Genomic DNA, 23,649 nt, shown 5'->3' with positions numbered 1-23,649 from the left:
GGCTATTTAGTAAGTATGCAAATACCATGGAATTTGTCATTATGAGTAAGCACAAGTGTATAAAATAATTCGATTAAGTAAAATACAGTTACCTTGGTCATCCTACTAATTTGACAAGGACTTTAAATTCTTTTTTTTTTTTTTTTTTTTTTTAGCCGTCAGCTTCTAGACTAGCTATGCAAGAACCTATCTTCAAAAAGATGCTTCTTCAGAGAAAAAAGGAAAATATCAACCGTGGCAGCTGATTGTAAACCTGCTGAATGTTCTCTGGCCTAAAAATAAGTGATTATAAAGCAGAGAGACAGCGCCTCATTAGCCACACTCGGTCATCTATGTCACTACCCTGTAACCACACCCCCAGACACACTTCTGCATAACTCTAAATAGGAAAAGGCCCGCCTCAGCTTCACGGAGTCCCTGAAGACCCCATTCCAGAGACTCCCACTGGCCTTTATTCCATGTGCATCCTAAAGCAATTCAAGAGCATCTGTCGTGAGCTTCATTCGCAATCACCTAAGGTGTCTGAAGTTTTAATTTCCGGTCTGCATCCTTATCTCCTCAAGTCCTCAGCAACGCCACAACACACACACACACACACACACACACACACACACACACACACACACACATGTCTCTGCAGGGTTACCTGGCTCCTCACATCTCAGTAAGCCTCCACAATGCACAGACATATCTACACAAATGGCTTTCTCTCCGGTCGGTTTCCACATGCCTGGACCACTTTTCAACAGCCCAAGACTTCCACAGCAGTTATATCCCTGCAAACAGGGCAATACAGATGGGAGCCACTGGAAGCAAACACCCAGGTACCAGAAATATACATGGCCCTGTCTTGGACAAATAGTTAAGGCACAATAACCATTAAACTCAGTGGGCCTCTTCTTAGACAGGATAGATAGAGAGATAGAGAGATAGAGAGATAGATAGAGAGATAGAGAGATAGATAGATAGATAGATAGATAGATAGATGATATATCTCATATCATACACACACACACACACACACACACACACACACACACACACACATATATATCATAGCCAACCAAGCTGTTTAAGACGCTGCAGTACAACAATATTCTAAGTATTGATTTCAGAGTCCCTGGCTAAGCTGGGTGGCACCTGGATTACCTTTTCTCTATTGTCCTGAAAAAAATCTACCAAGGATGTCACAATCCCAGTCTTTCTTCACTTCCTGGAAGGCTCCAAGACCCAAGCAAAAGTTGCAGGTTCCCAGAGTAGCATGGCTTGTTATATACAATTCTTTGAGTGTCCTGGACAGGGAGATTCTTAAGAGAAGCCAATCAATCAAAATCTCAATCTCTCAATCTCTCTTCCTTTTCTCCATCCCCCCTCTCCCCCTCTCCCTCTTGTTCTCTCTCCATCCCTTTCCTCTCCCCCTCTTTCTTATCCCTCCCTAACACCCCACCCCCAACCCCAGGACAGGCACACAGGAGTCCTACTTTTCAGAGCAGCTTCTCAAATCACAGGCCACTTCCTGCCTCACTTCTGCCGTTGGGAAACTTATACCTACGCCAATGTCGCTGAGGACACACTAAGGACAACGAGAAATCTGTCTTTTCGGGATGTAAGAGAAAAAGGAAATGGCCCTTCCTAATACTTAAACACAAAAAGGCACCCAAGGAGACAGAAAAAAAGACAAGGTAGCTACGTGGACTTTAGAAATCCAACAGGAAAGGATGTCACTGAACTCCTCCAGCTTGTAGTCATTCTCCTCATGGGTAAGGAAGCAGGGCCGGCATTGTACCTGAAAATACTTTCTCAGTCGAGCATGCTGTTCCCCCTGAAAAGACCACATCTACACACACCCCTTGCACACGGATCACCTGTGTTCATCTGCAGACACAGGGTCTCAGGCTTCCTGCAAAAGACTCAGGACATCTTAAAAGAAAATCTGCCGTTCCCTCGACCCTCCTGTAATAAGTGATTTCCCAAAATATCCAGAGAGAGAGAGAGAGAGAGAGAGAGAGAGAGAGAGAGAGAGAGAGAGAGAGAGCGAGCTTCTGTGGTTGAAAGAAAACCACAACTTTCCCAACCTGTCCAAAACAACAGAGGAAGAGAAAACTCTTAGGTGACCCAGGAGATTGAAGCCTAGTAGCAGGCTGACTGGGTCGGTCCCTGCAAGCTACCCAGTCTTCAGATGAGGTGCATATATTACAAGGACGTCAAGGGCAGTGGGGGCAGAGCAAGGCCCTGAGAACCTTATGCTTGCCCTGCTACTGATGAAAATTAATTCAATTTCCTAGGCCCGTCCTCTCCTGGGCCTCCATCTGTTTTATGCAAGGCACCTGTTGGCTCCTTTACCCTTTACACACCTCCCCCCACCACAGGACTTTCCATCAGGGACAGGAGTGGCCAGATGCCATGCGCAGGTGGACTGATTGCCTCCTGTCCTTTCCTCATCCTGAGATTCATGGTAACCCCTCACCTCCCAGGGCCAGCCCTGCTTGGGGATATTGCCCCGGTAGAAGCACTTGCTCTTTAACTTTCCAAAAAGAACAAGGCTGCCCATCGGCTTGAGGCTCAGCTTCACTTCCTTCTAAAACCCTTAAGTCACTGCACGCGAAAACTCCTAAGCTCAGGCATTCATCATTCCTGGGAAGAGAAGTACAACCCTGCTGTTTGCCACATGTGAGGACCGTACTCTTCAGCAAAACTGGTTTGAGGCGAAGGCACTGTTAAACAAGAGCCAGCTGCTGACAGAGTCATTGCCTCCGTTTACATGAAGACCTAGTTAAACAGAACATAGTTTGCATATGCTACAGACTCACAGCTATCAGTAACAATGCACGCTTGCCTCTAATAACGCACGTACCTTTCTAAGTATTTTACCAGTCAAATCACCCCTAAAGAAGCTGCCCCTCCAAACACCTTCGTTCTCATCAAGCAAATTCCCAAGTTTGCAGCATAGCATTCAAACCATAGACAAAATGATTAAAAAAAAAGGAACACTTTTGGCCCCAGAGTTCAGTGACAACATACATGCACAAGACAGAGATGGAGGTTTAAAAGTTGTTTATCTAGGGAGTAGCAACAGAAATGCATTTGATTTCTTGAACCCTCTGGAGTTCTGTCTCCCCAGGAACAGGACTGAAGCCCTAGAGGTCCCATACCCCCATTCCCCAGTCACTACATAACTAACTTTCACCAAGCACTGCTCCACTTCACCTTAGCCTGTAGGAGCCTTGGGAAATTGTTCGTGGTACTGGGTATTCAGCGTCTGGCCCTCCTTAACTTTAACCCAGGGCCAGGAATGAGGGCTTCATGATAACATCAGGATACACATGGCTCTATCACTGGATGTGGTTCTCCAACAGCTTTCGAAATCTTGTCCGATGCCATCTCTGTCAACGGTGCTTACTGACACTTCAAATCTATGACATCTGATTCCAGTTTCAGGTCAATCGCCACGTAAAGATTTAACACTCTCCACTCTGAGACATCTTTTCCTGTTTAAGACAGGAGCGGTCTGGAAGTGCACTGTCTGCTCCTCAAGTGCGGACCACCTGAGCACTGCAGGAGAAAGCAACAAAGTAGGAACTTGACAGTGCTGAGTCATTACAAGCGGATTCTTTGGGTCTAGTAGGCATCCATGGGCCTTTTGAGCATCAATAATCCCTTCCTAGAGACAAATAAAATAGATACATATTGTATGCTGAGATCCACTGCCTGTGTGGCCGAGAGCGACCATGGTTAGGGAATCAAGCTAGAACTACACAAACTCACAGCTGCTCTCCAGGTACTGTAACTTTATCCCCACATTGAAAGATGGCTATTGGGATCTGGGTGGGACTAACTAGTCGCCCCCGCAGCAACCACTCAGATCAGGGCCACACTCCGGCTCCTTTTACTCTAAGCTGTTAAATTTCCCCGGCAATTTTTGGATGGAGAAAGAGCCTGGGGAAAAATGATGCATAATGATTCGTTCTCCCGGCGGATGAAACGGAGAGTAGAGGACGCAGGATGCTAACTGGCTTTTCCTCCCATGTGCAGGTCACCTGAACCGCGATGCCTTTCTAGTCTCCGAGGAGGTTCCCTGAACTCGCCATCTGGCTGGGTTTTCAAGAAGAAACAGTTTCATGCCCACCTGCCCGCGGCGTCTCCTCTCGGGCACCCCTCCGCCCCGGCCCCCAGCCCCTGCCAGGCGCACGAGCTGCTGCCGGCATCCACGGTCCCGCCTGCTCCGGGCTCGGGGCCGGCAGCTCCCCCGGCGGCCGCCTCTGCACCAGTCGCCAACCTCCGCGCCCGGCCGAGGTCATGCCCGCCTGCCCCCGGCTCCGGCGAGCCCCCTCCCGGTGCCAGTTGGCAAGCCGGAGAAGCGCCGGCAGGGAAGGGGGTCCGTAGCAGAGTTGGCACCCGGACTCACCAGGTAGGCGCCCACCGTTCCCTGCGCCAACATCAAGGCGCACTCAGATACCAGGAAGATCTTGATGTTGGAGAAGCAAGACACCTTCTTTTTCTTCTTCTTGTTTCTCTGAGCCTCGTCCCCCTGCAGCTCGCCGCTCCGGCCGCCGCCCGACGAGCCTCCCGGCTTCTTCCCCTGCATCCTTCCCCCTCCGCCGCTGCCGCCGCCGCCGCTTTCCCGCTCGCCCCGGGTGTCGTGGCCGTTGTCGGGCGGGGGTGCGCGCCGCGAGGCTGCGTGCTGTCCCCGCCCCGGACCCGCGGCGGCCGCCCCCGTCCTACCGCGGCTGGAGAGGTTGAAGGCTCCGCTCCTCGCCGCCGCCGCCGCCGCCGCGCTCGCCCCCTTTCTCCTCCTCCTTCTCCTCCTCCTCCTCCGCCCTCCCCTCGCCGCCTCCTCCAGCTCGGGCTGTGCCAATCACAGGGACTCCTCGCACCGCCCGCCGCTGCCGCCGCTTCGCCTCCCTCAGACGCCCGCTGTTGCCTTCACCGTCTCCCCCTGGCCCGCCGGCCTCGCCTGCCTTCACCCCTAGCTCCCCAAACCCGGGCCACGGCCTGGTCGTCGCCTTGAGCCGCGGGCTACGCTGCTACTGGCTCCGGGTTCGCCCCTGGGAGGAACGAGGGGACCTGTTTGGGACGCTGAGGGTTGACTGATGGTCATGGCCAGGGGTCTAGCTGCCCCCGAGAAATTGCAGGATCGGGGAGTCCTGGTGGGGTGGAAAGCTGAGCCGGGAAGGTGCACCCGGCCACTAGGAGGCACTGTGCGGCCCCGGGCTCCAGGAAGGAAACTGGGTGGTCGGTAAGGTGGTTAGCAATGGGACGCAGAAGTGGGGGTGCCCAGGAACCCTACTTCTAGTGCCAGTACCTAATGCTAGGTACCGGAATGCTAAGGCGGGAGAGGAGAAGCTGCCTCCATAAAGAGAGAATCCCTGGTACTGGTGTTATATTTGGCTTGGTTCCGGGATTTCTGGGCACAGTTATTGCACTCCGGGGCTCCGGAAAATGCCAGAGGTCGGAGCTGCCAGGGGCTTCTTCCGTCGGCTTGCCTTAGCTCCTGCACTCGGTGGTGGCTATTGACCGTGTCTAAATAGCCCACTCCCTGAAAATGGGAGAGAAACAGAAGCGCCGAGAAGGGAAGTTAGATCTTAAGGGAGTCTCACTGACTAAGCCACGGAGTACAGGCGACTGCAGGTCACAAGGACCCCAGCAGAGGGCCTTGTTTAGTGCTCCAGCTGCTTGAGGGCGGAATTCAGGAAGCAGTGAGCCACAAGCCTGTCCTGTCCCCACCCATCTCCTGACTATATAGCCCTCCCTGGCCCTGACCTGAAGGTCCACAGGCAGCAGAGCCCAGTTGTCATTAGACCTTACCCACAGCGTTCCCTAGGACTTTGGTCCAAAAGACACTTCTGATAGGATCCACGGGTTCCAGCAACAGCGTTTGGAAGCAGAGGGGAAAGTGGTCAGGAACAGGAAGTATCTAGCGTTGTCCGCTTTAGCAACTGAAAGGCCAAATACATTTGGAAAACTTTGTCCTACTAATCTTTTCCAAAAAGGGACTCACTTCTCCCTGGGGTCTATATCCCAATGCCAAGGTTCTCATTCAAAAGTACACAGCAATTAGTGCCGCCATAATTTCTACTTTCTTCCAGAGAAACTGAGTAAGAGTAGACCGTGGCACAGTGAGGGTGTGGTGTTTGCTTTACCATTTAAATATAAATTGCTTCATCCGTCTGTCTTCCAGACATGACCTCACCTAGTCTTGGTGTGGTTTTCAAAGTGCTTCCCCTTGTCTGGGTACCTTCTGCCCAAATTGGTCCCTGGCATCACTGGCTGCCCTGTTCTCCACCAGTGGTATTACATCCAGAGTTGTTAGGGTCAAAAAAGCTGGGGCTCTAGCAGACTTAAGAGGGCAGGCTCAGCCACCTGTCCTCACTACACCAATTAAAGGGGCAAGTAACAGTCAAAAGCAGAGAAGGGAGACTCATTCAATGTGGATACATCGGGGAGAGTTACAGCTGGATCTGTCCAGTGTTCTGCATACACTTTAGCTTTAGGGTATAAAAAGGTACACATCACCAAGTGGTCCTGGCCAAGGTATAGTCCTGCCCATCATTAACCCATCATCGTCTGAGTTTCCTTCTCCTGTGAGGGAGTCTGACAAGTTGTCATAACCATGTGGAATATCTTCCTGGTAGACAAGTTCCTCCTGTGACTGGCACCTTGTCATCCCCCCATGAGATTGGTAGGGAAATTTCAATTCAGTTCGGGGCCACTAATTCAATAGTTTGATAGTCTCTGGGCTCCTGTCTGAACCTATTATGCCATGATTGAAATCCTTACCGCCTGGTTGTCCTCCTTCTACCACCTCTGGTCACACAATGCTAGCTTTCTTCTGTATGTTCAGCTTCTTGCCCTTGTTGCTTCTTGGCACTCTGGCCTTACAGAATCCTTCCTCACTCACGAAGTTCCTTGATGAGCGGCGACTGGCGGCGGTGGGTTGAGGGGGTGGGTGATGGGGTCGGCTTGCGACAACCAAGTGCTTCCATTTTGCCATCCCTGATACACAAAAGCAGAGGCAGCAAACTAACCACCATTGGGTCTGCACAGCTCCCCAAAAATTATCAAGTTGGGATGGTTGCCCCCTTCCACGGAGATTGGGATCTACTGAGCCCCTTACTACAAAGAAAGAGCAACAAGTGGCCCTGTGGTATTCAGAGCAGTTGGCAGGGAGTGAACCTTCATGCTCCAGCAGGAACTGATAGCGATACCCAAAATGAGGAGAAATGAGAGAGGAAGAAGCAGACGAGGGGGCTGAGCTCCCCTGATGCCAGTGTTACTCCCTCTTAACCAGCTTTAGAAATAGACAGTCCACCAGGACTTGAAGAGCAAGACAAGCTGAGTCTAAAGCCCACAGAGACCTCCTTGACAAGACGGCCTTGATATTGTCACAGAGAAATCAGAAACATTCCAGTGTCCAGCTGGGGTCTTTTTGGTCTACCTACCCCCCCCCCCAGCATTGAGTAATGAGTTTAGGGATGGGTCGGTAGTGGCTGCCCACCAAGACCTTGCATTTAGTTTGGATTGTCAATCACTTTTCTGGGCAAGGTAACTCTTCGTAGTTAGAAGAAAACATTGCTAGTAAGGCCTTGACTCTCAGAGTCTTATTTGGTTGACTACTGGCAGTGTTCTGGACACTGGAGAGCTACGTAATTTTGAAGTCTGACCCAGGAAATCCAGAAGACTATTTCCTGACATGAGAAGACAAGTTGACCTCAAAGGAAGTCCTAAAATATTAACTTGTGATAGGTAAATACGGTGTGGTCAGGACTGGTAGAGCTTGTCTCTCCCACTGCAGAGGAGAAAACGCTTACGTGTATAGACACGCACATACACACACACACACACACACACACACACACACACATGCACATACACACACACAGTGACAACCTTCCACTGTCACTATCACTGGGCTGTGGCAAGATTTCATATCAAGCTGCCTCCATGTAATTCAACACAATGAGAAACTGTGGTTCAGATGATTCACACAAGTCATCTTTTGCCAACTCCAATTTTGTTCACAGCAAATACGAGGTTGGAAAGCAAACGCATAGAGTGATTTCTGGTTGTCACTGGGGTGGAAAAAGAAGTGCTGAGGTGCTTACCCTGTAGAAGATGGGAAATATATACAATACATGAATAAGATATAATGAATATACAATAATAAATTCAATAAATATTCTATATTGATCTTATTAGTATAGAATATATAATAACTTATTATTATTGTTACCAAGGATACAACTTCTTCAGCTTGCAAGCTATGTCTGCGCTGAGGTAAAATTTGCTCATATTCCTTACCGTCTTTCTCTTCCACCAAGCCATTTTCCAGTTTGCCTGGTAGATAGATGCCTGTCTACCATATCCTCCACTAGCTACCCACTATATTCTGAGATTCCTATTGTAAGTCGTCTCTCTTAACTTGAATATGTCCTGAAGCTCAACAGAGAATCAAAAGGATAAACATCCATGTAGATACGATTTGCAGCCACGTGACTCTGAAATCCAGGTGGAAAATGAGAAGGCATGAGAGAGTATGGGGAGAAACTGGAAAATTAACAGAGGATAAGTAGGGTTCTGAGAAATGTGCTATGTTTATGGCAGATTAGTTTTGAGGTAAAAAAAAAAAAAGGAATAAAAATATACTCAGCCATGCTTGTGATTTCAGGATCTCCCCTCAGGGTCTTCTGTTGGTTTGAAAATAAGTAGAATTTGTTTATCCAAATAGGCTATTTAATTCTTAGTATAAAAAGAATGTGTGCATATACATCATGGTTTGAGAACAATCAGCCTAAAGTCAGTTCAAAAGAAACCAATATTGTATTTTAGTATGATATTCATGTTTGTTTCTGATTTTGAGTTTCAGGGAGGAAAAAAAAACACCATCTTCAAAGGAGGTGCTGGGTGTTTTCATTCTGATGGTGTCAGCTCACTGGCATCCTGCAGGGAAATCGCCCAGGCCACTAATGACATAGCAGGGCACTTGAGGGTAGAGTCCACCTGCTTTTGTCTTTGTGCCCGATTGTTGTTTCAGCCGCACATCTGAATTACAGAATGAGAGGAAGGATGCTGAACTTCAGATCACAATAGCCGCCTTGGATATTTCTTTTCTGATATCTGTTCAAATACCCGTGAGCATTCCAAAAGACTGCCAGGACAGCATGACAGATTCCTGAGGAAGTTATCCCTAACAGGGGAGCAAGGATGAGTATCTCCTCCTATCCTAGGAAGAAGGGAAGTGACTCTGTGGGGATCCAGGCTGGTTTCTCCACCAGAAAGTCTGAAAGATCCCCCCGGACCCACCATGTACCTTACACTCTCATCTTCCTGGGTCTACCTGTGCAGTTCTGGCTCCCAGCAATGCATTATGGGACTAGGTGAAGGGAAAGGTAATTGCAGATTAAGTCCTGAGATGCAAATTAAATACAAAGATGTTCATATGGATAGTGTGGACAACATTGTAGTTGCTATCTAATGCCATCTAGGAAGCCAATTTCTAACTTGGTGGTCTAAAACAGTAATACTGACTTTGATCAACATTTATTCTTCGATCAGAAGTGTATCCCCTAGACTGGTTGTCAGGTAAATAGTTGGATGACCGAGACAGGGGATCCTGTAGCTGTTCTCATTTGAGTTTTTAGGACTGTCTCTTTATCTAGGAAGACTGAAATCCCTGGGGGCAAGAATAGCTGGAATTTTCTGTAGATGCTTTTGCTTCTTGTCATGACCAAGTTCCTGATGAGGAACCGCTTATGGGGCTGACTTTGGCATATTGTCAGAGATTCTACATTCTCTCATGGCAGGAAGGGCATGGCTGCTGCGCCAGGGTATGACTGCACACATTGCGTCTGTAATCAGGAAGTAGAGAGTGGACAGGAAATCTAAGGCTTGTCCCAGTGGCCCACTTCCTCTAGGGAGGCTCTACCTCATAAAACTCCCAAACCTGCCCACTCAGTACCACCAGCTAAAGGCTGTGTTCAAAAACATAAGCCTATGGGGACTGTTTCACATTCTAACTACATCGGCCTCTTTGGACAAATAAACAGAAGGCAAATTTGAGCTTGATAAAAAAAAAAAAGTAGACCACATTTTTGCACCACATTTTAGACAAAAAAAAAGCTAAATAAAAAATGCACAGACATAATCATGAAAATTTGTTTGCATATAAAAGATACTTCTAAAAAATTCTACAAGCATCCTGAGAAAAATACAAATTTTGACTATGTAGGATAAAAATGAGCCCAATGAGCTGGCAAGAGATTGTAAGAATAGATGCCCCCACAGAGCACAGTCTAAGTGGTACTGGGGAGAAAACATTTCCGACTGAAATGTCAGTTTGTGAAGAAGACAATACACAGTGAAACAATCTAATGAAGAGCTGCAGAAAAAGACCCCCTTCTGTATTTTTATTGGAAAGCCAAAAGATCATCTCTGAGGAAACAATATGTAAAAGACAAAAGCCTCATGAGTAGCAAAGACATGCTCAAAATGATTGTGACAGTTCCAGCTAAACATACCAAATTAGGTTTTGAAATATTGAAAAAATATTAGAAGAAATACTTTTCTTGCTTTCTTGAGATTACTAGAAATAAACACAATAGTTTATTTGTCTATGATTCTAAATGATGTTGGCATGATTTGTGGGAAATGGAGGCGTTGAGAAAAGAGGAGGATTGGCATGGCTTTCCATTGGTAGAGTGGTTGCCTAGGCACACAGAGCCCAGACTCCATCCCTAGGACCATACATCATGTGTGCTGGTTCACAGCTGTTATCCCAGCACTTGGGGGTGAGAGCAGGACAATTAGAAATTAAGTTCCTTCTCAGCTACATAGTACATTTGGTGTCAACCAAGGCTACATGAAGCCTGTGTAAAGGAAGGAAAATCTTTAGATTCCAAGGAGGCTGTCAAAGCTTTTGTTTTACTGCTGGGCTCCGTGCAGCAGTAACCTGTAACCCTGTGGGGAGGCAGACTCACGAAGATGGCAAGGATGAGGCCAGCATGGGCTACAGAGCAAGCCTCCATCTCAACATAGATTCTTACTTGGTAGCCTCAAGTACTCCTATTGTTAGGGAAGCAGGAGCTTCAAGTTCAATGCCAGTTTGTGTTACATAGTGAGTCCCAGGCCAGCCTGGGTTACATAACAAGAACTTTGAGGAACAACAGAAGTTATAGTATTCACGAATTTGATCTATGTTCTTAGGGTGATCTTTAAGAAAAAATCTCAAATTCAGGGGCTAAGAGATGGTGCAACAGGTAAAAGCACTTGATCTTCAGGGCACACATAGCGGAAAGACAGAAACAGCTCCCACAAATTGTCCTCTGACCTTTACATACCATGAGACTCACCTGTACCCCTGTGTACAAGCACACGTGCATACTAAATGAATGTAACAATTTTCAAAATCTTAAGTGCAAAGAATTAAAAAGAGATGATGTACCTAGTGTTGCCGATTACTGTTGTCGTTTTGATGGAGTCTAGAATCCTCTGGGAGATGGTCCTCTGCACACCTGTGAGGGGATATCTTAACTATGTGAACTGACGTAGGGAGATCCATCTTAAGAGTGAGGTGGGCAACTTTCTTGGCAGGGGTTGCGCGCCTGAATAATATAGAGAAGAGAAGCTGGTTCCGAGCTTGCGTTCTTCCCATTCTCTTTCCTGAATGTGGTGCAATGTGACCAGCTACCTGGAGCTAGTGCCGCCTTGACTCGCCATCAGGATGGACTCTACCTTGAACCATAAGCTAAAACAAGCCCATTCCCAGTCAAGTTGTTCTCCGGAAAGTTTTATCTGAATTCCCTTTCCTCTCTCCAAACCTTCCCACTTATCTTTCCCCACTTTCCTTCAACTTCATGGCCTCCTTTTTCATCGGTTGTTATTTGGTGTGTTTCATCACAGCAACGAGAAAAGAAACCAAGACACTAACAAAGTGGAGAAAATAAAATCTAGGAAAAATGTAAGATAGCCTTGTGGGCTTCGGAGTCAGGGGTTCCTGATTCAGAATGTCCCACTGCTCACTCTCGCTGGCTGTGGTCTGGGTAATTCGCCGGTGCTCAGAGCCTGAGGTCTCTTGTCTGCAAAATGAAGAACTTGGATCACTCTAGAAGATATGCAAAGGCAAAGAGTGAAAACAAACCTGAAAAGTAGAAAAGGAATGTAAAAGTAAATGGGAGTTTTTCTAGATTATGGATATGCTATTTAAGAAAGGTCACATAACTTTGAGAGGCTGAAGCAAATGAAAGTTTGCATGGCAAATTTCACCTGTCCCAAAAGAGAGGTCATAAACTTGGTACCTACACACACATACAACCTCTCTCTCCAGCCCACGAGTTATAATTCTCAAAGTTAAAAAATGTTTTTAAAAAGGAAAATTGGAACAATTAATCAGTGAGCTTATCCTTCTAGATATTAGAATATCAGCAGCAGTAAATGGAATTGAATATTACTAGCTTGGGAACCGGCCCCTTGATGGACAGGCTAGAGCGACCACCCTGAACTAGACTCCAGCATTTATCCCAGCTTAAGAAAAGAAACCTAGCAACAACAATTTTTTAAAATTGGAGAAGGAAATGTTATTTATCAAATAGCTGGGAAAATTGATGAGCTCAAACCACGGCCTCACCATGATCACAGCCTCAAACCAAAACAATAAAAACAGATGGATTAAGGAACCACACATAGATGAACCGTTTTTTAAAAAATTAATGGCTCCCTGGTAAAGAAAAGGCATTCTAAGTTTAAAAAAACACTGTGCAAGTAATTACCAAGGAAACGCTAGACAGATTTTACTCCGACACCATTAAAACTGCTAAATGCTCTACCTCAGGAAATGTGACTTGAAACAATCAAATGACAAATTGGAAAAAGTTGTTGAAGCAGCAAGGCAGACGGAGGATGTCATTAAATGAGCACAGAATGCACTCTTTCAAATCGGTAAATAAAACCCTAATACTGCCAGGAGACACAGGCAAGATCCACCCAGAACCATGGACAGAAAATGCAAACTCTGGTGCACATAGGAAAATATAACGTTCTCGCAACTAATCAAATGGATATGAGATGTAATTATTCCCCCACACAGGCGGCAAAATTCTCTATATATTTATTAATTGATGAGTGTGTATGTGTGTGCACGCGCGTGTGCGTGTGTGTGTGTGCCACAGCACATGTAACAAAGCACAGCTTGCAGAAATCAGTTCTCCTCTTTCAGCACAGGAGTTCAGAGGATCAAATTTCGGCTCCGCAGCAAGTGCCTGCTGAGCCATCATGCTGGCTGGCTTCCTTAAAGAGAATGCTCTGTTGAAGTCTTATGGGAAAGGCTCCCTCACAAGTTGCTGCACAGGGTATGAAGGCACACAAATTCTGATCGGCCACCGGCTACCTGGGTCATCAAATTGCTCCCTCCCTTTGCGCCACTAATCCCCTGGGTGCCTCTAACCTGAGAAAGTAGCTGGAGACTCAAACACTAAAGATAAATACCATGCTTTACTGTACGATGTTTATTGAGTCATTTTTATAACGTGGAGAGATTGAAGGAGTCTATGTCTTACAAGACTAGCAAAATTAAATTTTCCTTCTGTTTCCTCATGTTGTTTCAACTATGTACCTGGCTCTTTTTTCTTTTGACACAGTGTCTCACTAAGTTGCCCAAGCTGACCTTAAACTCCATAGCCAAGCAGGCCTGAAGCAAGCAATCCGTCACCTCATCATCCTGGGTAGTTTAGATTATACGCACATCTTACCAGGTCTAGGGAAAAAAACAGCAGTTTTAATCCTCAACTACTTTTTAAAAAAATTGTTAAAAAGCAATGTATAACTGGGGAAATGTTGGTAAGGCAAGTGACCCAAGGATTCTGAATGGTGTCACTGCCCACCTATAGCATACACAAGACCGTGGGTTCTAGAATCAAGAGTCATGGATTAGAATTGCAATCTACCATGTACTAGATTTGACTATAGATAATTGACTTATGTAATCCTCAGTTTACCCACCTTAAAGATGGGAATCAACACAAGAGCTGGAAAGATATGAAACAACATACTGGTCAGATCAAAGTGTTATTTTGTGTTAAATACCTTCCACACACCTAGCCCATAAATGGAAGGTTTTACATTCAAACACTTGGGAATTAGCTTGCATTATGCAAACAACATTGAAACATTTCCTGATGCAAAGGATACTGTACACATTTCATCATACCTGGACCCAATTGTTTTGGTTAATGGAACTCTGGTCTGGAACCACCACATCCCTCCCTCACCCTGCCCCCACTCAGAGGGGTGCGTGCAAACTGAACAGCTGTCCCAGTCCTCTTCGGGGGTCTTAGCAGATCTGACACGACCATGCTATCTACTTTCTAGTCTGTGTCTTCCACTTTCTGATCCCAAGCCCTCTTCATGAATGGATGGTGATCAGGCCCCAAGGTGGTGACTCCCTCAACCTATTGATGGGAAAGAAATGGGCAAAGACTGCAGCATACCCGGGACATTTTCAGATCTTCTGAGTAAAGAGCCCAGCAAGCCTGGGGTAGCAGCCCTTGGAACCAATCATCAAAAGTATGTGAAACCAGAATCTGTGGAGATAAATTGACTAACAGAGATGCAGCTGCGGGGGCATGTGTAGCAGGAGAACACCCGCCCTCACCAAGACCTAGGGAAGAGAATTTCCAGAGGTGGCATTTCTTCCTCTTTTTAACATTCATTGGGGGGGCGGTCAACAAGGAAGAATTACAAAGACAGACATGTAATTGCTGGTACAAAGGCACAGTTGAAGGGGAGAAGAAGGGTCTCCAGATGGAACCCCAAACACTGAAGGAAACACTTTGTCGAGAGCAAAGCCAAGCCCTTTTGGAAGACACAAAGCCAACACACCACCATCCAGAACTCCTCTGGAGCACAAAAGGCCTACCCTTCCCAGGTGGCCAACACACCATGCGGCCTGAGAATTGAACTTGGGTACTTTGGTTTGGGACCACAAGGAGGTAGGGGAACACAGGCCAAGTGTGAGGGTCTGCAGCCATCAGCCTTCTGTGAAGACCAGTAGCAAAGCTGACTTAATCCAGGGCTAAAACTATGAAACAGCTAAGGGGCAGTCATTTGTTACATCCCTGCATTGGAAAGTCTTCATGATCAATAAGACGTCCTGCTGCAAAGGCAATCAAGGGCAGTGGCGTAAATATGATAACGGTGTTAGGATACGGTAACGGGCAGACTCGGAGCCAGTCTTCTTGGTCTAAGTCTATCAGCAGTAGTGGTTCCTTGTCTATATTCATGGCTCTCCTCTCTTTCTCTGTCTGCCTCTGTCTGTCTGTCTAACTCTCTCTCTCTGTCTTTCTCTCTCTCTCTCTCACTCACTCTTGCTCTGTCTCTGGAAAACCCAGGTGTTACAGATGCCAGAGACACACAAAGGTGCCAAAAGGACAAATGAGCCAGCTTAGAGTTTTCTCACTACCCAAGCTACAATTTGAGCATCCAAAAGGATATGATAATTGTGGTTAATTGAAAGGGGATGAGTTTGTGAAAGACATAATTTCGCAATAATATTCAGAAAGAAACTTAATTTGAACTGTGCTATAGGTAATTAGGATGAACACAGAAGTTTGGCTATAAAGAGATATGTTTAATCTTTTATTAATTTTAATGAGAGGTGGTTAATATAAATTGGTATTTTATTTCTTCTACTAACTCTGCTTGATTTTAAAAAAAAAAAATAGTGAAGCTCATTTCTATCTGCCCAAGTACCAGGAAGCAGTAAATTAGGCAAACTGCCTTGGGAAAACATACAGATACATAAAAACACCAGAAGAGAAAATGAACACCAGTGGACACACACAAACCTAGACAAAGATTCAGAACTGAATTCTAAGAAAAAGTTTGTCAGGTGTTTTAAAAAAGGGACACTGGGCACTACCTCAGTTCAAGCTTTTCTAGCCTGAGGGCTTTAGCTGGCCTCAGGACCCTGTGACTTTTCCTGGGAAAACAGGAATGAGCTCCTCCTTGCCCCAGATTGGACACAACTGATAGGCTGAAGACACAAGTCAATCCGAGTCTGGCATGCTAAGACAATAACTACTTCTAGGATTATGAGTGAATTATTATTTAATAAGGAGCATGGTGACTCAGGAATCGGTGTGACTAGCAAGCTCGTGCAGCACAGGTAACAACTCATAGTGGCATCGCAAGAGCTCCTTACACAACGTGAGGGCAACTCCTCCAAAGAGCCTTCTCTGCTGCTTGCTGATTTTATCACCGTATGAAGATCACTCCGATGACTTTCTCAGACGTGTGTGCGCCTCTGCCCTCCCGATTCCATGAAGGAATATTTCAATTCAGAGGAAACAGCTACACAAATGTCCATTAAATACAATGAGCACCATTCAGGCACTATACATTTTTGTTTGCTTGTTTGTTTGGGGGTGGGCGAATATTTCAGCTTATAGGTTACAGGAACCCAAGCAGAGTAGGAACCTGAAGGTAGGAACTAGAAAAGAGAAATTCCATTGGGGAATAATTCTTCTTTAATTTAATTTAACTATTTGTTGTTTTTAATTGAGCTATACGTTTTCCCCACTCCTCTTCCTCCTTCCCGTTTCCCCTTCCACACAGCCCCTTGCTCCCACAGTGCCAATTTACAAGGAGAGCTTGTCTTTCTCCTTCCTTGGCAGATCCATGCATATCTCTTTTAAGGTCTTCTTTGTTGTCTAGATTCTTTGAGATTGTGGACTGTAGGCTGGAGAAATGCTTCTTGTTGATTTGCTCTCCACTGCTCCCTTAGTTTGGCTAGTTTGGTTTCTTTTCTGTTTTCTTTTATTGAAAATAGATTCTTTTCTCATGCAGCATATCCTGATTATAGATTCTCCTCCGTCTGCTCCTCTCAGTTCCTCCCTTCCTTCCACCCTCTGGATCCATTCTGTTTCTGTCTCTCATTAAAAAAGAACAGACTTCTAAGAGATAACAACCAAACAGGACAAAATAAGATAAGGTAAAGTAATAATTGTCCTATTGTAACTGGACACAGCAAGCCAAAAGGAGGAAAAGAGTCCCCAAGAGCAGGCAAGAATCACAGACCCACTGATTCTCATAGTCCAGAGTCCCATAAAATACTAAGCTGATAGCTATAACATATAAACAGAGAACTTGGTTAGACCCATGTAGACCTGTGCTTGCTGCTTCAGTCTCTGTGAACTCATGTGCACCTTGCTTAGTTGATTCAGAGGACTTGTTATCCTGGTATCTTCTATCCCCTTTGGCTCTTAACAATTTTTCCACCTTCTCTTCTGTAGGATTCCCTGAACCCTAGGAGAAGGGATTGGTGAAGACCTCCAGTGTAGATTCTCTCGCCACATAATGTCTGGCTGTGGATCTCTGCATCTGTTTCCATCCGCTGCCATGGGAAGCCTCTCTGATAATGACTGGATAAGGCATTGCTCTGTGAGTATAGCAGAACATCTGGGCTATCTAGTCTCTAATTCTTGGTTACCAAAGCAGTATTAGGTATGAGCTCTTTCTCATGAGATGGGCCTTAAGTCGAATCAGACATTAGTGGGTTACTTTCACAAGTTCTGTGCCACCATTGGCCCCCTACACATACTCCCCCAAACACACATACACATAATTAAAATAATATGAAGTTATTTTTCAAAAAGAAAACTGTATTTATATTCTTAAGAAATGTAGAAGATGATTTAGTGGTTAAGAGTATTTGCTGATCTTTCAAAGAACCTGGATTAGGATCCCAGCATCCATGGTGGGCACCTCACAATGATTTACAACTCCAGATTTAGGGGATCCAATACCCTCCCTGGTTTCTGTGCATGACCACAAGCCACCCACTCCCACATCACACACACACACACACACACACGCGTGTCCACACACAAAAAAACATAAATAAATAAAAACAAACCTTAAAAAAAAACTAGCAATATAGGTGGTATTTAAAAATAATGGTGGAAGAAAAGGTGTTCACATTTTAGGAAGGTATATAGACCTCAGTCCAGTAATGTTCTCTATGATCGCTATATTTGTATATGTTTTGTTTGGTTGTCTTGTATGTTTAGAATGTTTTAAAGAATGTCAAGGGAAACACAATAAATTTTCCCTTAAAACAAATGACACATGGTGGATTTTTTTTTTTTTAAAAAAAATGAGCTTTCCAGGTTCGTTTCCATTGCAGGTTGGAGAAGAAATGTCAGGGGGGAGTGGGTTATAAATTAATATAAGCAGGTGAGACAGGAAAGGAAAGACAGACGAGGCAGTTAGCATGGCGGAAAAGTGTGAGCGAGTGCCAATAAGCAGCGGGGTTAAGATTAATATTTCAAGGCAGCACTTTTAAAAGTCGGAACCGATGCAGAAGAGTCTAGGGTGAGCAAAATAGTGTGATTTCTGGCACAACATGGAAACTAAGGTGCCCACAATGGGTGATTTGAAGGGACTGGTTAGTTCAAGAAATAGGAGAGGTAGTGTGGAAAAAAGAAAATGCAAGTCCATGGAGACATGCTGTCTTGCTTGTTTATTTTAGAGGCTGAAGACCCTTGAATCCAACACCTTCAGCTGTCAACTTGACATGGTCCAGAGTTACCTAAGGGAGTCTCCGTTTGCAGGGATGGGGGTATGTTGGTCAGATGGATTGAGGTCATGTCTGTACAGACATTTTCTTAATAACTGATGTAGGAGGGCCCAGTCTATTGTGAGTGGTACTATCTTTAGGCAGGGAGTTCTGGGATGTTTTTAGTAAGGAAAGTTAATAGAAAAGAAACGTACTATTGTAGAAGCTTCTTAAAATAGATATGAAAGAAATGTAAATCGAGTTACCAAATAACAGGGGAGACAATGCCCCAAATAGACGTCTTTTGCCAACAAGTAAAACATCCAGTGTCAGATATGGGTTATGTTACAGTTGTGTCATTGACCAAAGGGGGCCCATGTAAACCCCCAAACAACTCAGGCTATTTCTGAGTCTATTGGTTGCTCTCCACAAACTGATGGCAAGGCCCTGTTGGTGAAGACAACACTTACAAATCTCATTGAACATGGCGAAGTTGAACTAGCTCCTAACTGACTAGTGTTCAGGGTATTGGAAGGTATTTTGCATGCTACTAGAGAAGAAAGGCAACCACCAACCCAGCTACAAACCCTGGAATCTACAACCGTGGCCTGGCTGCATGAGAGCGGTACAGATGTTGTGCGAGTAACCAACCAATCACTCTCTGATTGTATCTAAGGTCCATTTTCCTTAAAAGGAAAACTAGCACATCTTTTGTTTATTTTTGGACAGTTTCACACATAACCATGTACTCTACCAACTCCCTTTCCCTTCAGGCACCCCATGTCCCTCTCCCTCGACCATGTCCCTTTTACCCTGACTATCCCCCCCTCACACTTTCATGCCCACTCAGATTTATCCACGGTATCAATGTTTAAATAACCCACTGAATCCAACTAGTGCTGCCTGTGAGGTTATTGATGGATCTCGTTGGCTTGATCTTATTCAAGTCTTGTGCAGGCAGCCGTGGCTACCGTGAGTTCATGAGTTCAAGGCCGTGTCATGGTCAAAGGACTGAGTTAGAGCACTCCTCCACATCCCCAGTCTCTTACATTCTTACCACCCCTTCTTCTGTGACGTTCCCTGAGCCTTGCGGGGCAGGGGGGTTGATGTGGATGTCCCACTTAGAGAAGACTACTCAGTGGTCACTTATTCTGACCAGGCACGAGCCTCTGCATCAACCGCCAACTATCATAGACTGAAGCTTCTCTGGCCAAAGTCAAGAGCCAGACTAATCTATAATCGTGTCCTTCCTTAAGTAGATTTGTCACAGCAATGAAAAAGACCTGACCCGGATGTGGAACACTGCCTGACACCTCCCCAAACTGCTCTCTGACTGACGTTTCTAGGCAGGTAGTGAAGGACGGAGTGAGGGAAAGGTAATAGCGGTAATAGCATAACTCTGACTCCGGATTATAGGCAGGTGAGATCAGAAGCTTTGCCCCTCCGTCCCCCTCCCCGAGAATCCTGTGCCTCCAACATTTTTCATATTAAAGCCAATCAGTTATCTGGTATTTGTTGTCGGGTCCTTCATTCTTCTGGCCTTGGGTCCCCAGAGTCTGGGAAGCTAGCAGCAGGGATGGGGAGTTCTCACCTGTTTTGATCTCTCTTTGAAATCTGGGCCAGCTCTCTGGAAAGAAACAGGCCTTGTATTCTGGGACACAGCTTTTGTTCTCAGACTTCAAAGTCTAACATTGGAATAAAAAGTCTTTCCCCACATAAGCCTATGGATTTTCCCAGGGGAGGGTGTTGAAATAGGAGCGGGGACGGATTTATGTTTAATCAAATTTGGGGGGACGATCAGGGTGCGAGCTGGTTTCACAGACTTCTCTATGGAAGAACCTCAGTCACTGAGCATGCGCATTGGATTTGAGCTTGCAGGAAGCATGGTGTGCTGCTCCATACACAAGAAAGCAACAGGAAAAGTCAGGGTTTATTTTCTGGTCTCTTTTTGTTTCTAACCAAACGTAAGTATTGGATCTAATGGATAGTACTATTGTTTCCGACAGGGCTGTCTCAAAGAACAAGACAGACTGTGAAAAGCCACGGATCATGGGGACTGGTTCCTCGCCAGCTCTTCACTCATTGCTGGAACGAGATACTTAATAAGAAGCAATTTAAGGAGGACAGGGTTTATTGAGTTCTCAGGTTGTAGGTCTAGTCCATCACAGCGGGGTTGGGATGGCAGCTACAATGGCCCTCAGGGTGGCAGGAGGGTGAGGCAGCTGGTCACATTCTGCCCACACTCAAGAAGCAGAGAAAGATGAATGCTTGTGCTCAGCACACTTTCTCCTTTTGGGTCATACCATAGCCAACGGGATGATACCACCCACGTTTAAAAGTACGTCTTCCCTCCACGGTTAAAATTCTCCGGAAGCGGCCTTACAGTCACAGCCAAGAGGTGTGTCTTGTAGGTGATTCTAATTCCAGCTTAGTTGATAATGAAGGTTAGCTATCAGGGTATTTTATTTGAGTCACTGAGGAACCTACATAGATTTCTCTCTCACCAGCTGGAGAACCAGGAAAACCAGCAGCATGACTGAGCACAGGGCTGCAGACTTGAGAATACGAACTGATGGTCTGATCTACAGTGGTACAGAAATGCTGTTGGAATCTACAGGCAAAAGAAACTTGGAGAGACGACATGCAACGGAGAGGTTCGTATCCGCTTCCAAAGAGCAGGTGAGAATATAGCCTCCCTCACGCTACCATTTTGTGACGATGAACTCCCAGGAGGCTAGGTGGCCCCTTTTCACACCAAGGGTGGATGTTACACATTCTGTTTACACCTGTTTGTATACAATCTTTCCTAATCACACCTGGGAAAGCCAAATACTCCATTTAAACACAAAACTGCCCAAGCTTCCTTTTTACTACAAGAGAAATGGGATTGGTATTTGCTGAAGACTTGGATGTAAAATGTATCACCAGCTACCTGAATATTTCTTAATGTAATCAAGTTTCGGCATCCTAAGTCAACCAACCCAAGTATTTCAGTCCATTTTATGTTGCTATAACAAAATACTTCACACTGGATAACTTAGAGGAAGAGGATTTTATTTTCTCTTACTTGTACAGGCTGTGTAGTCTGAGATCAAAGTACTGTCGGGATGTCCTAGTGAGGTTGGTACTCTGAGGTGGCATCTATGCGTTCTCCATCTCAAGCCACAGAAGGGCAAGAGAATGGGATGCTGCCTGAATCCCCCTTTAAGTCCTTATTCACACCTGTAAATGAGGAGCCCTGTGACCTATTAACCCCTTAAGGAGTCCCATTCTTAAGGCGGTAACAGTGGCAACACCTGGGTTTTAGAGACCGCATAGTGATGCCATGAAGCAAATACAGACCCTTGACGTGGGAAGAAGAGTAGGCACAGCATGGAGTGGTTGGGTTAATGACTGTCTGAATGAGTGAGTGGATAAATAAGGGGATCAGTGATTAATGGTGACCTGCCACCCACTGCCCATCTTAAAGCCAAAGGCTCATCTCGGAGTGAAATCCTCACGGCAGCATGAAGGGGAGGGTGGGAGGTAGGAGACTATTTTCCTGGGGTGTAATTGCTTACCTGGGGTCCAGATAAAACAAGATTAAGGAGGTCTTCCTCCTTTTCACCTGATGATTGACATAGGAAGCTGTCTATCCAACCACCCAAGCCCCATTCCCAGTGACCACTTGTCCAACTTTGGTTTGAGGATGGCAGACAAGTGACAAACAAGCAGCATTCTCTAATGTTCTCAACTCCCTAACCGTGTCCCTGTCTCCAAGGACCACACACATACAGACACACACACACACACACAGACACACAGACACAGACACACACACACACACAGACACACAGACACACACACACACACACACACACACACACACACACACACACACTGGTGTCCCGATGTTTTACCACCCAATTCAAATGGAACAAGCAAAGACTGAACATAATATATTCATGTTTCCTCATTGTTTAGGACCAGCAAAGCTTGGTGGAGAAGAAGAATGACTTTCATTTCATCTCATCTGCACGAGCTCTCCTGTAACTCACCAGTTCTGCAATGGAGCGAAGTGGACAGTTCTTCATTGTGCACCTTTATCATGCAACTCTTAAAGCAGAACGCTGAAAATACAAGAATAGGTGCTTGACCTTATAATGATCTAGCACATCACCTCTCTGAGTCCTGAGGCAGCCACACTAGCGGGGAAGCCCTGGGTACGGCTATTGTAAAACCATATCGTGAAAGAGATGCTTTTGGTCGTCATGTATCAAAAGTCACAGAAAACGCCTCTGGAGAAGAGCTGGATAGGCACTGGCGTATGCTCAGATGAAGAGGATTGCTGAAAGTGGTGCCTGCCACACACCAGCTTGGAAGGGTGCTTACACAAACCTGTTTCCAAACCTGCTTCTCCAATGCCATGCTTCTTAATCCACTCAAGTTTTGACATCCCAAATCAACCAACCCAAGTGTTTCTGTCCGTTTATGTTGCTGCAACAAAATGCTTAACACTGGCTAGCTTAGAGGAGCTGAACTTTATTTATCCTTGTGCAGTCCAAAATCAAGGTACTCTCAGATTGTCCAATGAGGGTGATGCTCCTCTTCCAAAATGGCATGAAGGAAAACGATGGCATGGCTCCTAGTGTGGGATATTCATTTTCACTGCTGGTATCCAACCTCTCCCATGCCGTTGGTGCTCAGTGGAGTGCTGATGAGATGCTGTCTTCACTGTGAGCGTGACTGTCCTCTCAATAAAGGAACTTGACTCGTGGGCACTTGTGCAGTTCTTTCGGTTACTTTTATGCAGTAATGGAGATGGCCGCTGATTGTGGATACAGGGTAAGAGAGTGAGTCTGATGGGAAGAAGTTATGGAGAAGGAGTTCTATGCGCTTGCTCGAGGCAGAAGCAAATAGCTGAGGTCAAGGCAAATTGTGTCTAAGAAACAGGGTAGATTTATAAGAAATTGGCTAAAAATGAAGGCTGACACTATGAGTCAAGCAGAAGACAACTGACGGGCAATAAGCAGCCAAGGGATTCTTCAGGCTGAAGGCAAATATGAAGCAAAGAATGCAAGGAGCCTTTATGATAGAGGCAGCATTTTGGCTGCTGCTGCTGCTGC

General features: G+C 45.7%; 2 protein-coding genes across 4 annotated transcripts in view; one reads left to right on the top strand and one right to left on the bottom strand.

Moving 5' to 3' along the window:
* Positions 1–4,765, bottom strand: part of Slco3a1 (solute carrier organic anion transporter family member 3A1) — a 282,659-nt gene extending 277,894 nt beyond the window's left edge. The window contains exon 1 of one of the 2 annotated variants that reach the window (XM_013350234.2): positions 4,406–4,765. In XM_013350234.2, coding sequence (XP_013205688.2) covers positions 4,406–4,585 — 180 coding nt within the window. In that variant the 5' untranslated portion in view covers positions 4,586–4,765. The remainder of the gene's footprint in view (positions 1–4,405) is intronic. The other variant, XM_026784286.1, reaches the window with a different exon arrangement.
* LOC106144048 lies at positions 3,633–23,294 on the top strand. Of its 2 annotated transcripts, none has more exons than XM_026784287.1 (3): positions 3,633–4,408; positions 21,052–21,198; positions 22,508–23,294. In XM_026784287.1, exons 1-3 carry the CDS (start codon positions 4,119–4,121, stop codon positions 22,677–22,679), a joined length of 609 nt encoding a protein of 202 aa, XP_026640088.1. In that variant the 5' UTR covers positions 3,633–4,118; the 3' UTR covers positions 22,680–23,294. The 2 variants fall into 2 exon arrangements, with proteins under 2 accessions (XP_026640088.1, XP_026640089.1); XM_026784288.1 differs by having other exon boundaries at positions 21,052–21,223.
* The last annotated feature ends 355 nt before the right edge of the window (positions 23,295–23,649 follow it).

This window comes from Microtus ochrogaster, chromosome 22, assembly GCF_000317375.1.
Source record: "Microtus ochrogaster isolate Prairie Vole_2 chromosome 22, MicOch1.0, whole genome shotgun sequence".
NCBI lineage: Eukaryota > Metazoa > Chordata > Mammalia > Rodentia > Cricetidae > Microtus > Microtus ochrogaster.
This window is presented reverse-complemented; position numbering and strand designations above follow the sequence as displayed.